At 42.1% G+C, this 16,821-nt stretch overlaps 1 protein-coding gene across 8 annotated transcripts in view; it reads right to left on the bottom strand.

Annotated features, from left to right (window-relative positions):
- The window catches only part of RANBP17 (RAN binding protein 17), a 442,116-nt gene extending 428,369 nt beyond the window's left edge, over positions 1-13,747 (bottom strand). For all 8 annotated transcript variants that reach the window (XR_010157416.1, XM_001152068.6, XM_054684768.2 and 5 more), the window contains exon 1: positions 13,572-13,747. Coding sequence is in view for 7 of the 8 variants with exons in the window: in XM_001152068.6 (XP_001152068.2) it covers positions 13,572-13,589 (18 nt within the window). In the remaining variant the exon portion in view is untranslated. The remainder of the gene's footprint in view (positions 1-13,571) is intronic.
- Positions 13,748-16,821: the final 3,074 nt, after the last annotated feature.

Genomic DNA, 16,821 nt, shown 5'->3' with positions numbered 1-16,821 from the left:
AAAAAAGAATGAGAAGAAATGAACAAACCTCTGAGAACTATGGGACTACATAAAAAGACCAAACCTATGACTGATTGAAGTACCTGAAAGAGACAAAGAGAGTGGAACCAAGTTGGAAAACACACTTCAGGATATCATCCAGCAAAACTTCCCCAACCTAGCAAGACAGGCCAACATTCAAATTCAGGAAATACAGAGAACCTCAGTAAGACGATCAACCCCAAGACACATAATCATTAGATCCTCCAATGTCAAAATGAAGGAAAAAATATAAAGAGCAGCAGGAGGGAAAGGCCAGGTCACCTACAAAGGGAAGCCCATCAGACTAACAGCAGATCTCTCTGCAGAAACCCTACAAGCCAGAAGAGAGTGGGGGCCAATATTCAACATTCTTAAAGACAAGAATTCTCAACCCAGAATGTCGTATCTGGCCAAACTAAGCTTCGTAAGAGAAGGAGAAATAAAATCCATTTCAGACAAGCAAATGCTGAGGGAATTTGTCACCACCAGGCCTGCCTTCCAAGAGCTCCTGAAGGAAGCACTAAATATGGAAAGGAAAACTGGTACCAGCCACTGCAAAAACACACCAAAATACAAAGACCAAGGACACCATGAAGAAGCTGCACCAACTAACGGGCAAAATAACCAGCTAGCATCATGATGACAGGATCAAATTCACACATAACAATATTAACTTTAAATGTAAATGGGCTAAATGCCCCAATAAAAAGACACAGACTGGCAAACTGGACAAAGAGTCAAGTCCCATCAGTGTACTGTATTCAAGAGACCCATCTCACATGCAAAGACATACATAGGCTCAAAATAAAGGGATGTAGGAAAATTTACCAAGCAAATGGAAAGCAAAAAAAAAAAAAACAGGGGTTAAAATCCTAGTTTCTGACAAAACAGACTTTAAACCAACAAAGATCAAAAAAGACAAAGAAGGGCATTACATAATGATAAAGGGAACAATTCACCATAATGAGCTATCCTAAATATATATGCAACCGATGCAGGAGCATCCAGATTCATAAAATGAGTTCTGAGAGACCTACAAAGGGACTTAGACTCCCACACAATAATAGTGGGAAAATTTAACACCCCACTGTCAAAATTAGGTAGATCAACAAGACAGAAAATTAACAAAGATATTCAGGACTTGAACTCAGCTCTGGATCAAGGGGACCTGATAGATATCTACAGAACTCTCCACCCCAAAACAGAATATACATTCTTCTAGTGCCACATGGTACTTACTCTAAAATCAGACACATAACTGGAAGTAAAGCACTCCTCAGCAAATACAAAAGAACTGAAATCATAACAGTCTCACAGACCACAGTGCAAAGTAGAACTCAAGATTAAGAAACTCACTCAAAACCACACAACTACACAGAAATTAACCTTGCTCCCGAATGACTCCTGGGTAAATAATGAAATTAACGCAGAAATCAAGAAATTCTATGAAACCAATGAGAACAAAGAGCCAATATACCAGAATCTCTGAGATGTACCTATAGCAGCATTAAGAGGGAAATTTATAGCACTAAATGCCCACTTCAGAAAGTTAGAAAGATCTCAAATCAACACCCTAACATCACAACTAAATGTACTAGAGAAGCAAGAGCAAAGAAATCCAAAAGCTAGCACAAGACAAGAAATAACTAAGATCAGAACAGAACTGAAGGAGATAGAGACACGAAAAATCGTTCAAAAAAAGTCAATAAATCCAGGAGCTGGTTTTTATAAGAACTTAATAAAATAGATAGACTGCTAGCTAGACTAATAAAGGAGAAAAGAGAGAAGAATCAAATAGACACAATAAAAATGATAAAGGATTATCACTACTGACCCCACAGAAATACAAACTACCATCAGAGAATACTATAAACACTTTTATGCAAATAAACTAGAAAATCTAGAAGAAATGGAAAAATTCCTGGACATATACACCCTCACAACACTAAACCAGGAAGAAGTAGAATCCTTGATTAGACCAATAGTTCTAAAATTGAAGCAGTAAAAAAATAGCCTACCCACCAAAAAAGTCCAAGATCAGACAGATTCACAGTCGAATTCTACCAGAGGTACAAAGAGGAGCTGATACCATTCTTTCTGAAACTATTCCAAACAACTGAAAAGGAGGGACTCCTCCCTAACTCATTTTATCAGGCCAGCATCAACCTGATACCAAAACCTGGCAAAGACACAACAAGAAAAGAAAACTGCAGGCCAGTATCCCTGATGAACATCGATGTGAAAATCCTCCATAAAATACTGGCAAACCAAAACCAGCAGCACATCAAAAAGCTTATCCAAGCCCAGTGCCATGGCTCACGCCTGTAAACCCAGCCCTTAGAGAGGCCAAGGTGGGTGGATCACCTGAGGTCAATAGTTCAAGACCAGTCTGGCCAACGTGGCAAAACCCCATCTCTACTAAAATACAAAAATCAGCCGGGCATGGTTTCACGTGCCTGTAGTCCCAGCTACTTGGGAAGCTAAGGCAGGAGAATCTCATGAATCCTGGAGGTGGAGGTTGCAGCGAGCCAAGATTGCACCACTGCACTGTCACCAGTCTGGGTGACAGAGTAAGACTCCATCTTAAAAAAAGAAAAAAAGAAAAAAAAAGCTTATCTACTACAATCAAGTCGACTTCATCCCTGGGATGCAAAGCTGGTTCAACATATGCAAATCAGTAAACATAATCCATCACATAAACAGAGCCAATGACAAAAATCACATGATTATCTCAATAGAATGATGCAGAAAAATAGAATGATGCAGAAAATGCCTTCAAGAAAATTCAACAACACTGCATGTTAAAAATTCTTAATAAACTAGGTATTGATGGAATATATCTCAAAATAATAAGAGCTATTTATGACAAACCCACAGCCAATGTCATACTGAATAGGCAAAAGCTAGAAGCATTCCCTTTGAAAACTGGCACAAGACAAGGATACCCTCTCTCACCACTCTTATTCAACATAGTATGGGAAGTTCTGGCCAGGGCAATCAGGCAAAAGAAAGAAATAAAGGGTATTCAAATAGGAAGAGACGAAGTCAAATCATCTCTGCAGACAACATGATCCTACAATCTAGAAAACCCCATCATCTCAGCCCAAAAACTCCTTAAGCTGATAAGCAATTTCAGCAAAGTCTCACAATACAAAATCAACGTGCAAAATCACAAGCATTCCTATACACCAACAATAGACAAGCAGACAGCCAAATCATGAATGAACTCCCATTCACAACTGCTACAAAGAAAATAAAATACTGAGGAATACAGCAAGGGATGTGAGGGACTTCTTCAAGAAGAAGTATAAACCACTGCTCGAGGAAATGAGAGGACACAAAAAAATGGAAAAACATTCCATCCTCATGGATAAGGAGAATCAATATTGTGAAAATGGATATACTGCCCAAAGTTATAGCATTATAGCATTATAGATTATAGATATATAGATATAGCATTATAGATTCAATGCTATTCCCATCAAACTACCATTGACATTCTTCACAGAATTAGAAAAAACTACCTTAAAATTCATATGGAACCAAAAAAGATATAGCCAAGACAATCCTAAGCAAAAAGAACAAAGCTGGAGGCATGACACTACCTGACTTCAGACTACACTGCAAGGCTACAGTAACTAAAACAGTATGGTACTGGTACCAAAACAAACACATAGACCAATAGAACAGAATAGAGACCTCAGAAATAAGACCACACATCTACAACCATCTGATCTTCGACAAACCTGACAAAAACAAGCAATGGGGAGAGAATTCCCTATTTAATAGATGGTGCTGGGAAAACTGGTTAGCTATATGCAGAAAACTGTAACTGGGCCCCTTTCTTACATTTTATACAAAAATTAACTCAAGATGGATTAAAGACTTAATCAAAACCCAAAGCCATAAAAGCTCTAGAAGAAAATCTAGACAATATCATTCAGAACATAGGCATGGGCAAAGATTTTATGACGAAATTGCCAAAAGCAGTTGCAACAAAAGCCAAAATTGACAAATGGGATCTAATTAAAGAGCTTCTACATAGCAAAATAAACTATCATCAGAGGGAACAGGCAATCTACAGAATGGGAGAACATTTTTGCAATCAACCCATGTGACAAAGGTCTAATATCCAGAATTTACATAGAACCTTAAACAAATTTAAAGAAAAAAACAACCCCATCAAAAAGTGGGCAAATGTAGTGGCCAGGTGTGGTGGCTCACACCTGTAATCCCAGAACTTTGGGAGGCGGAGGCAGGCGGATCATGAGGTCAGGAGTTCGAGACCAGCCTGGCCAACATAGTGAAACCCTGTCTCTACTAAAAATACAAAAATTAGCTGGGCGTGGTGGCAGGCGCCTGTAATCCCAGCTACTCAGGAGGCTGAGGCAGGAGAATCGCTTGAACCCGGGAGGCAGAGGTTGCAATGAGCCAAGATTGTGCCATTGCACTCCAGTCTAGACAACAGTGCAAGACTCCATCTCATAACAAAAAAAAGTGGGCAAAGGACATGAACAGACACTTCTCAAAAGAAGACATTTATGTGGCCAAAAAACACATGAAAAAAAGTTCAGCATCACTGATCATTAGAAAAATGCAAATCAAAACCACAACCAGATACCATTTCACACCAGTCAGAATGGTGATTATTAAAAAGTCAAGAATCAACAGATGCTGGCCAAGCTGTGGAGAAATAGAAATGCTTTTATACTGTTGGTGGGAATGTAAATTAGTTCAACCATTGTGGAAGACAGTGTGGTGATTCCTCAAGGACCTAGAACCAGAAATATCATTTGACAAAGCAATCCCATTACTGGGTATATACTCAAAGGAATATAAATCTTTCTATTATAAACATACATGCACATGTATGTTTACTGCAGCACTATTCACAATAGCAAAGACATGAAAACAACCCAAATGCCCATTGATGGTAGACTGGATAAAGAAAATGTGGTATATATAAGCCATGGAATACTATGCAGCCATTAAAAAGGAATGAGATCATGTCCTTTGCTGGGACATGGATGAAGCTGGAAGCCATTATCCTCAGCAAGCTAATGCAGGAACAGAAAACCAAACACCAAATGTTCTCACCCATAAGTGGAAGCCGAACAATGAAGACACATGGACACAGGGAGGGGAACAACACATGCAGGGGGCCTGTTGTGGGGGTGAGGGGAGGGAGAGAGAGCATGAGGACAAATAGCTAATGCATGCGGAGCTTAATACCTAGGTGACAGGTCAACAGGTGCGGCAAACCACCACGGCACATGTATACCTATGTAACAAACCTGCACGTTCTGCACGTGTATCTCAGAACTTAAAGTAAAATTAAATATGTATTTATATATGAAAATAAAAAGGGGTCCCTTTTTCCCTTTCATGATCAACCTAAGAAGTCTTTTCCTTCATCTAATAAATTTGGAGGACTGAATTTTAGAACTGATAATACTTGGTATAATTAATAAACTGATCCTGCTGGCATGCATTCATCTAGGCCTAAGATTCTTTGACTGCAAAAAGAATTAGGCCAAGAAATAGTAATAGACCTGTTTAACAAAAGGCAGCAAAAATGAGACTAGTAACGGTGCCTATCTCATAGGTTTGGAGGATTAAGAGTTAGTGTCATGTAACTTCTGGTACACAGTTGTTTTTAACATTACCTAATCATATTGTAATGATTTTAATTATATCCCCTTAAAATATATGTCCATCTCCCAACTCCAGTACCTATAAATGTGACCTTATTTGGAAATAGGGTCTTCACAAATCCTTAATTAAGAATCTTGGTATGAGATCATGCTGGATTTACAGTGGGTCCTAAATCCACTGACCGGTATTCCTATAAGAGAAAGGTGGGAGATTTGAGATGCAGAGACATAGCAGGGAAGACCATATGAAGATGTAGGCAGAGACTAGAGTGATGTTTCTGCAAGCCAAGAAACAATGAAGATTGCCAGCAGCCATCAGAAGCAGCCGGGCGAAAGGCATGAAATGGTTTCTCCTTCAGGGCCTCCAGAAGGGACCAAACCAGTGTATGTTTCAGATTTCTGGCCACCAGATCTATGAAAATATATTGGTATTAAGGCACGGTGGCACATGCCTGTAATCCCAGCTACTCAGTAGGCTGAGGCAGTGGGCTTGAGCCCAGGAGTTCAAGGCCAGCCTGAGAAACATAGCGAGACTCCCAACTCAAAAAAAAAAAAAAAAAAAAAAAAAAGTGTTGTAAGCCCTAGAAAAGTAATATGAATAGTAATCAATTTAATGGCACCTAAATAAACCTATTTGGAAAGATTATGGAAAAGTCTGGAAATTATCTGTCTGTTTTGTTTTACTGATATAAAGAACCTCAAGACAGAACAGACCTGGGGTGTATTTACATAGTATTTAAATCAACAATGTTACCAATCACTCTTTTTTTCCAAAGATATTTCAAATTATTAACAAATGAAAAAGGCCATCCAAGATAAAAAGGGAAAGGTTTGAATTTTCTTTTACAAAAGACTCAAAGGGAAAATCAAGTTATTCTTTCACTGTAATGGTAACAAACTTATACCTGGTATAGTAAAAACCTTTTTAGAGAAAGGGATACACACACAAAGACCCTTCCCCTGGTAGAAAGGTATTATCTAGACGTATAAAGCAATTAAGCCCACAATATGGTGGTTACTAACCAATCAAGCAATCTTCTGTTTAGCACTTCATTTTCTAAGGAAACTTTATTTTTTATAGTAAACTGATAAATTTTCATCTTAGTTTTATGCATTGATATCTGAGAACATGATTAATATGAGAATGGTCTCAGAAAAATGGATCCCTTCTCAATTTGTTGACAAATCAGGTTTGAGTTCTTAAAGCTTCTACAAGTCTTAATGATAACATTAGAAGCCCATATAAATAACTAAGAGGTAAAACAAAGAGAAGTGGACATCATTCACCTCCCACAGAGTAACTATCAAATACAAACAGACAGGCCAGGCATGGTGGCTCACACCTGTAATCTCAGCACTTTGAGGGGCCAAGGTGGGTGAACCGTTTGAGCTCAGGAGTTTGAGACCAGCCTGGCCAATGTGGCAAAATGCCATCTCTTCAAAAAATACAACAACAACAACAACAACAACAAAATCAGCCAGGTGTGGTAGCACATGCCTGTAGTCCCAGCTACTTGGGAGGCTGAGGTGGGAGGATTTCTTAAGCCCAGGAGGCAGAGGTTGCAGCTAGCCAAGAACCCACCACTGCACTCCAGCCTGGGTGACAGAGCAAGACCCTGTCTAAAAAACCACACACACACACACACACACACACACACACACACACACACAAAAACAGACAGCATCCAACTTTCATACCCTAGGAGACAATGATGTAATCTTGACCATAGTCTAAATAAGGATCTTCCAAATTATTCTGGACTTATTTCTGGCCTTTGAACCTGACACAGAATTGGCCCCTAAATGATGAGTTATTTTTATATAGCAAGTAAAAAGTCACACATGTAACTATCAACAGGTGAATGCTGAGTAAAAGCCACACATGTTGATAGTCATGCATGCAACTATCAACAGGTGAATGCTGGAGAGTGTATATTGTATGGTTCTTAAGAAACAGAAAGCAAATCAGTGATTTCCTGGCTGGGAGGGAAGACAGCAGAGGAGTAGGGGAAAAACAGAGATTACAAAGGGGCACAAGAGCACAAGGAAACTTTTGGGGGGATGGATATGTTCATTTTCTTGATTTTGGTGACAATTTCACAGATGTATACATATGTCAAAACCCATCCAATTGCACAGTTTACACACATTTTATTATCAATTGTACTTCAGTAAAGCTGAAAAAAGAGAATAAATGTTTTTGTTTCAGGAAATAAATGTTCCCTAATAGTAAAACATTAATAAGCCACAAAAATCCTCTTCAATTGAATTTAAAGAACTTTTCAATTACTTTCCTGTATCTTTCCTGCCTTCTGGAATTAAGCTTCTTGATTACAATAAACAGAAACTGCCTTCATTTTGAAGTTACTCATTTCCCACAAACTCTTTTTTTCTTCCTCTTACTACCTTTTCCTGAGTATCCCTGAAGGCTTTTATCTGGATCTCTTGGAATTCTTCCTTCTTAAAATAAAATAGATAATATTTATTTTACTGCTTTATAGTTTACAAAAGTATTTCCACCTTTTTTTCAAACCAATCCTGAAAAATAGGCTCTTGTGAAGTATGTATTTTCAGTATATTTATTCTACAGATTTAAAAAACTAAAGCTGAGATCAAATATACATAAATTCCTCAAGATTAATGATAAATAATCAAATATTGAGTCAAATACAAGTCTACAGACCCCAAATACATGTTGTCTCCCCCAACCTGCCCAAATTGCCACTCTTTATTTCGATCATCATCGACCTGGAGATGATGTCCTAGTCTATACTTCAAGAGACAGGGTCTTGCTATGTTGCCCAGGCTGGTGTGCAATAGCTATGCAAGGGCATGGTCCCACTACAGATCAGCACTAGAGTTTTGACCAGCTCTGTCTCTGACCTGGGCCAGTTCATCGTTCCTTAAGCAACCTGGTGGTCCCCCATTCCCATATTGATGGGAGGTCAATATTACTGATGAACTTAGTGGAGACACTTGATCGGTGGAGCACACTACAATACAGCCCAGAACCCCTAAGCTCAAGTGATCCCCCTACCTCAGCCTCCTAAGTAGCTGGGACTACAGGCACACACCACCATGCCTGGCAGTCCATACTTTCAGCCCTGTCTGTTCACCATCTTTACATTTGTGTACAAATTTGTTTCTCTTGGAAATCTAGAAAGATGTAAAAAAATCACCCAAAAATGTGACAAACAGAATTGAACATGCTTTCCACTTTAAGTGTCCCTTCTTTTTTTTTTTTTTTTGAGATGGAGTCTCGCTCTGTCACCCAGGCAAGAGTGCAGTGGTGCGATCTCGGCTCACTGCAAGCTCCGCCTCCCGGGTTAACGCCATTCTTCTGCCTCAGCTTCCCAATTAGCTGGGAATACAGGCGCCCGCCACCACGCCCAGCTAATTTTGTGTATTTTTAGTAGACACGGGGTTTCACTGTGTTAGCCAGGATGGTCTTGATTTCGTGACCTCGTGACCCCGTGACCCACCCGCCTCAGCCTCCCAAAAGTGCTGGGATTACAGGCGTGAGCCACCATGCCCGGCCTAAGTGTCCCTTCTTCTCAGTAGTTTCAGATTTCTAGACCAGAGTGTAGATTTACAAGCTCAATGTTATCTTTTGCTTCCCCCTCTCCTTAGTCTCCTTTGTACCTCCTGTATAGTAACAGATTTGGTCTTGCCATAAGAGACATCTGGCCTTTGCTTCTGAAAGGTAATGTATATCATACCTGATAGGAATGTTTTTATTTAGGGGAGGGGCTGGCCATACCCAATAGTGGTAGGTTGGGGACTGGCCACACCAGAAACACCAATTACGTGTTTAGGGTCAGGACTTTGGGTCACAAGGTAATAGTCAACCTAGGACTGATTTCAAACACATGGACAATCAATCAATCATACCTAAGAACTGAAGCCCCAGTAAAAACCCTGTATAATGAAGTCTAGGTGAGCTCACCCAGTTTGCAATAATTAGTGCACATTGCCATATATTGATGCAGGGAGCACAACATGTCCTGAGGCCAACAGAAGCTTAGTTTTGAAACCTGCACAGATTTTGCCCTGTGTCACCTTCCTTTGACCAATTTTAATCTGTATCCTGTCCCTGTAACAAACTGCAACTGAGTATGACAACTTTCGGTGAATTCTGTGAGTCAACTACTGAACCTGAGGGTGGTTTTGGGAAACCCCCAAACTTGCACTTGGTCTGAAAAGAAAGGGCAGTCTTGTGGACTCTGCCCTCAAATCTCAGTATGGCTAATTCCAGGGACATACCTAATTTGTCATAAAGTCCTCCCAATTATTCTTCTATAAAGACTCAACTCAACACCTCCCCCTGATATTCACAGACAGTAGATCAAGCAATATTTTCTAACTGTGGCTGCCAGGGCCAGGGATTTCTCAAGCTGCTCTGGGAATGCGAGTAGAGAGTAGTGGGGTCTTAGAAATGTCATGGTTCAATTTGAAAACCACTGGTCCAACAGAGTGGACACAACCTTTGGAATCTGCCACTCACTTATTAAGTGACCTCGGGCAAATAATTTAACCTTTCTAAGCCTTGCTGTTAAAACTGCAAACAGGGCCGGGCGCGGTGGCTCACTCCTGTAATCCTAGCACTTTGGGAGGCCGAAGTGGGCGGATCACCTGAGGTCAGGAATTCGAGGTCAGCCTGGCCAACATGGAGAAACCCTGTCTCTACTAAAAATACAAAAATTAGCAGGGCATGGTGGCTTGCAACTGTAATCCCAGCTACCTAGGAGGCTGAGGCAAGAGAATCACTGGAACCCGGGAGGCAGAGGCTGCAGTTAGCCGAGATTCCACCACTGCACTCCAGACTGGGCGAGCAAGACTCTGTCTCAAAAAACAAACGACAACAACAACAACAAAAAACCTGCAAACAGCAATATCTACCTTCCAAAATAATTGTAGAATGAAGATAGAAAAGATGGGGAAAGCCTAATCCAGTGCCTGCCATACAGAAGATCCACAATAAATCATAAATAATCTCTCCAGTTACTGGTGAATATAAAAGACCATACTGATCTTCCATAGTTTCTCCCATTCAAGTCCACACTGCCAGAATGGTCATTCCCACGTACCTTTTCTCATGTTATAATTGCATTTAAAAATAATAGTTCTCAATCACATCTAGATCAAATCAGGTAGCTTGACTGGAGATTAAGAAGCATGGCTATATTTCCTGCTTCTTAAACAGTCCTGAGCAAAAAAGTTGGCTCAACTGAGTCCCTTAAATTTTTCCTAACATTCTCTCGATTCTTACCAAGGTACCTCTGTTCTACCTAAAGTGCCTACCTCTTACTTGTTCTCAATTCTATCTTTTTCCTCACTCTGCCCCCTTATCTGGATTGCTTGTCAGGGAATCCAGACCCATTAATTCCTTTGGGACAGGGTATCCTAATTCACAGCTTCCTAACCAGAATGCAACTGCTTTGAATGATTCACAGGTATGCCTGAGATATTGATCCCTCTGCTCTCCACGTAGCAGGAGCACAGCTTGAGACACTGGGGAAAGTGCACACTGATGGCCTTTGGCAATGAGCGGTTTATGTTAATGAGACACACAATTAACATTTTTTATGTATGTCATGATGTGAAAAAGATGTTGACCAGTACCCTAACCTCACCCTACACAAATCTGCTTCTTTACTCATCATCTTGATGGCATAATTTTTGCCTAGCTGCCCTTTTGGGTAGGTGACAGTAAGACAGAGGTAATGGGGAACACGGAACTTGTGAGTTATGAGGCCTACTCTTAACTCTGTAACGTTGGGCAAGTCACAACTGTTTTAAGACTCAGTGTCTTCAGAATAAAATGTATATATGCACACTTTTTAAGTTAGTGGCAGGGCTCACCTCTATAATGAGGATACGAAAACTCAAAATGCTAGGTACTGGTTATCACTATTAACAAATGTTCCTTGAGTTAACTGATTAACAATATGATCCTATATGCTAAAAAGAATTCAAACGGAGAAATTTCAGTTTTTTTCTAGTCAACAAAACTGTCTGATCTTTTATTTGTCCAACTCCGCTTTTAAGCTGTCTACAGGAATGTACTGTGAAGTACTTATGTTGGAATGTACTGTGAAGTACATTCCTGCAAAACCAATATGGGTAGTTTTGACATCAGCAGCTAACTTTTCCAACACTGTGCCTAAATATGAAGAAGTCTTCCAGGGCTTGGTGATTTACTGTACATCACCTTTCCATGTATGAAAAAATTCCAAAGTTCCACCATATCTTTTAATTTACTCTCAAGATTTACTCGGGCTCTGTGAACATCTGATTACCTATTTACAATCCATAAATCCTCCTTGTAAGATTCTTCCTGTGAAAATTTCCCAGAGGGCATATTTACTAAAGTGGTAATACATTATTTTGACCTGAGGACCCTTAGAAATGGCACGAAGTCAAAAGGTAATGTGTCGGGCTTACTACATAACATTCCAGAACTGTCGATTATCAGACAGTAACTGGTTTTAAAAAAAAGACCCTTTAGAAGAATCAATAAATCAGCCAAGTTATAAATCAGTGTGATCACAGGGGGTTAAAAAAGTCTACAAGGGGAATGAGATTCTTAGATACACTGTCACCATATTATGAAATTCCCTTCCCTCCCTGGGGTCATCTCCTGCCACCCACTGCCTCCCCTGATCCCATCCCTTTGTCCCAACCAGACTGAACTTTCTGCAGTACACCATGTTCTTCCACAATTCTTTGCCTTGGCTCACACGTCCTTCTACCTCCATATCCTTCCCTTCCTCTTCACCTGGCAAACACCTACGACTCTTTCAAGGACCAGTAGACTGCAAGTTCCCTGAGAGTAGAAACCATAGAGTTTTGTTCAGAGCTGTTGTATCTTCAGCGCCTAGCATAGTAGGCGCTCAATAATTAATAAATGGAAGAATGGAGGCTCAAAGAATCTTAAAGCATCTCTCAGCTAAGAGCATAGCAGCTCTGCTTCACTCCTTCTCAACATACACATTTGGCTGGCTACCCCCTTTTCTGTGCTATGATACTGTGACTATTTCTACCATACATTTTTCACTTGTACTGTAATTCTCTGTTAACTGTATGAGGGCGAGGATAGTAAGATGTCATCCTTTATCCCCAGAACTTTCCACAATGCTTGAGACACAGTGGGGAGATAATAAATGTTTGCTGAATAACTGAACGGGGATGTCAGAGCAGCCCGAGGATATACAAGCACGCGTCCCATCTTCGTAGCCTCTGCAATCCTCGCGTCCGCGCCCGCGCCCGCGCCCGCGCCCGCGCCCGGCCCGGGTTTCCTCCTCCGAAGAGGCGGCCGCGTAGCCCTCCCTCACAACTCCCCCCAGACGCAGCCCCTGTCTCCTCAGTCCAATTAAAGTCCGAACGCTGCCGCCGCTCCTTCGGTGGATCCCAAGTCCCCGCTCCGGCTGGAGCTCAACTGTGTGGAGGGAGGCTGACGACAGAGCCGCGCCGGCGACGCGGCGGGAAGGCGGGAAGGCTGCTCCACCGCTCGGCAGCCGCGCGAGGCGCGCCAAAGCCGGCCCAGGTGGGACTCCCACCTGCCCTGGCAACACTAAAGCCGCGGTCAGCGAGCGTGCTGCCGGCGTCCGCACCTTCCCCGGGACGAGCCCTGGGCCTGTCCCCCGCCCCCTCCACCCGCCGCCTCCAACCCAGGCTCCGCCGCCCCTTTCTCGGGCTCCTGCCCGGGCCTGGGGTGTGCAGCCCAGACCAGTGTCCCGGTCCCCGGCTAGGGGCAGAGGCAGGGGCTGGGACTCCGGGGACACCGGCCCACGGCCCTGCGGCCTCCGCCGCTGTCCTCGGCCCTCGGTCTCCAGACGCGTCCCGCCGGGTTCCCAGGGCGGCGGAGCGCGGGCCCGCGGCGCAGAGCACACTGACCTGGAAGTGCAGCGCCATCTTCCCAGGAGGCGGCGCCGGCCGGCCGGCCGGCCGGTCGGCACCCAGCGCCCGAGGGGAGGGAGCAGAGGCGGGCGCCGCGGAAGCCCCAGCCGCCCGCGGGGTCCCTGCGCCGCTCGTCCTTCGCAGCCTCAGCCAGGCTTGGCGTCCGCATTCGAAGCGCTGGAGGGGCGGGGCTGGGAGGGACGGGGCGGGGCGACGGAGGCGGTGCACGGGGCGGGGCCGATAGGGGCGTGTCCTCCGGGAATCTCAACCGTCCCTTGCGCTCAAGTTTCAACCGGCGTGTGTTGGTGGGTCATGACCTCCAACCTCTGCCCTTTGACACAACTACCACGACCCACCCGTCAGCCGTGGACCCTGACTCATAAGTCTTCCAAAGGCTCTCTTGACCCCTGACCCTCAAAATACAACTATCGCCCATGGCTCCCGACACCTGCATCTCCACAGATTTTCTTGTCTCCTAACAGCCAGGAACCACAGACACACACAGCCATAACCTTTGACTCCCACATGCCAGCCGTTGCCCTTGACCCCTGACTCCCAGGGCCCAAATTCCATTGTTGCTTAACAATGTTTTTAACTTGATTTTGGTTAAAATTAAACCGCCCATGTCTACATGCTGTTAAGTTGTAAAATTCAAGCTTTACCTCATTCTTTGTCTGCATTTTGTTTAATATGAACTTATATTTTACAACAAATGATTCCACTGCAATGAAAATTTATTGGAGCAGAATTGGGTCAAAGTTGCTGCTTTCTGATGTTCTCCGTTTTTTCTTCAAGTTCAGCATTTCCATTTGGGAGCACTGTGCTGTAGTATTTAAGAGGGAAACTCCCTTAAGCACTTCCTGTATTCAGGTCTGCTAACAACAAAGTCTCTCAGCTTTTGTTAACATAAAATCATCTTAATTCACCTTCATTTTTTAAAGGATAGTTTTGCTGGGTATAGAATTTCACATTGGCTTTTTTTTTTAATCTTTCAGCATTTTTAAAATGTCTTTTCATTGTCTTCTGCTTGTCATTGTTTCTATTGAGAAATCAGCCATCAGTCTAATTGTTGCTCCTGTCTTTTGGCCCCCTCCTCAGTTACTTGAACATTTTTCTCTTTTTTTTATTTTTTCTTTTTGTCTTCAGCACTTTGTGCTTGATGTTGCTAAGTGTGTGTGTGTGTGTTGTATTTATCCTGCTTGGGATTCATAAAGCTCTTTAAGTGTGAATGTAATCTTTTTATCAAGTTTTGAAAAATCTTGGTCAGTATTTCTTTAAATATTGCATCTGTCCCCTTCTCTCTCTCTCTTTCTCTTTCTCTCTCTCTACCTTTCCATTCTGGAACTCCAGTTACATGTATGTTATAACTTTTTGCTATATTCCTTATTTCTATTCTGTATTTTTTATTTGCCTGCTGCCCATTCCATAGAAACTCTGTTGTGCTGTGTCTGAGCTGCTATACATCCCCTCTATTGAATTCTTAGTTTTAGTTATAATATTTTCGGTTCTAGAATTTTCATTTAGAAAGTTGAAATTTTCATGGTTCCTCCTCCTCTCCCATTTTAAAAATAGATTCCAAGGCTTTGATGAAATTCTTTGTCTTTATTTTCTTAAACATTTTAACTGTATTATTTAAAGCCCTTATCTGTTAACTCCAATTTCTGGATCATCTGAGTCTTCCTGGGTTTTTGGTGCTTGGCCCTTGGCCCTTTTTTTCTTTCTTTTTTTTTTTTTTTTTTTTTACATATCTCATGATTTCTTGTTGAATTCAAATGATGTAGAAGAAAATTTGTAGAGGCTCTGGATGATAACAGGTTTCTCCAAGGAGGGCTAAGTTTTCTTGTGGTAGGCAGACAAGAGTACTAGTGGATCATTGAGTCTTTTTAATTGTGGTTAACTTCAATTATGACCTTACTCCTAGGCCATGGTCCTTACTAGGTCTTACAACTAAAAGCCTAGAATGTGGCTGGGCATGATGGCTCATGACGATAATCCCAGCACGTTGGAAAGCCAGAGAGGGTGGATCGCTTGAATCCAGGAGTTTGAGACCAGCCTGGGCAACATGGTGAAAGCCCATGTCTACAAGAAATACAAAAAATTAGCTTGGTGTAGTAGCATGTGCCTGTAGTTCCAGCTACTCGGGAGGCTGAGGTGGGAAGACCACTTGGGCCCAGAAGCTATAGGCTGCAGTGGGCCGTGATTGCACCACTGCACTCCAGGCCAGGCAACAGAGCAAGAATCTGTCTCAAAAAAACAAAAGCCTGGAATGTTTACCAAGATCCTTCCACCTTGTGGGGCTTGAACTCTAGTCTCTGTCTCTTCAGCCCTGTGTAGCTGCTGAAATCTTTGTTGAGCTCTTTAGGTGCTGTTGTTCTGCTGGATTTCTTAGAGTCTCTTCAGGTGCATGTATATCTTAGGAACGGACACAAATTTGGGGACTCACATCTCTATAGTTTCTTTCTTTCTAGAATCTTGTCCTTCAAATCTCAGTTGCTCTTGTTCCGAAACTCCAGCCTTTGCTCCTAGCCTATTGAGACTGCTGCTTTCTATTTAGCTGTTATTCCTTGCTGCCACCTGGAAAATGCCTTGGGGTGATGACGGGGAGGAGCAGAAGGGGAATCTAAGGTAAATTGGAATCTTACCTCTTGTGCTTTCCTTCTTTCAAGATTTGTGGCCACTTAAGTTCTGCCTTTTCTATTGCCTTTAGTTGTTAAAGATACTTATCTGTCGTGTGTGTGTGGGTGTGTGCATGCACGATTGCTGATAATTCATATTTACTCATAGTTTTATATATATTTAATATATGTGATAGAATTGTCGTACACACACACGTGTCCTATCTTTATAATAGTTTTCAGTGGGAGGTCTAATCCAACATAAGATACTTTATTATTACAAGCCTGTTTGCAGCTTCCATGCTTCACCCTTGGTTTTCATAGCTCATCCACTGTCCATAAATCTGCATTTCCACAACTGAACTCCTTTAAACCTTAAAATCGTTAATACCCTCCCCCTGCCATTTTTCACTCCTGTGTCCCAAAGTTCCTGATTCCCATAGTCGTGACTTCCATTTCCATGTCTCAATACTTTTGATATCCAATCTCAACTGTGATTCCCACAACCCAACATATCTGATGCCCACATCCCAAACACCCATCCTGATTTCTGACCTCTGTAAGATGTCTGCTGCACAATACCCCGTTATTTTAACTGCCTGCTGCTTTTGCCTAACTTCTAAAACCCAACC

This window comes from Pan troglodytes, chromosome 4, assembly GCF_028858775.2.
Source record: "Pan troglodytes isolate AG18354 chromosome 4, NHGRI_mPanTro3-v2.0_pri, whole genome shotgun sequence".
NCBI classification, from domain to species: domain Eukaryota; kingdom Metazoa; phylum Chordata; class Mammalia; order Primates; family Hominidae; genus Pan; species Pan troglodytes.
This window is presented reverse-complemented; position numbering and strand designations above follow the sequence as displayed.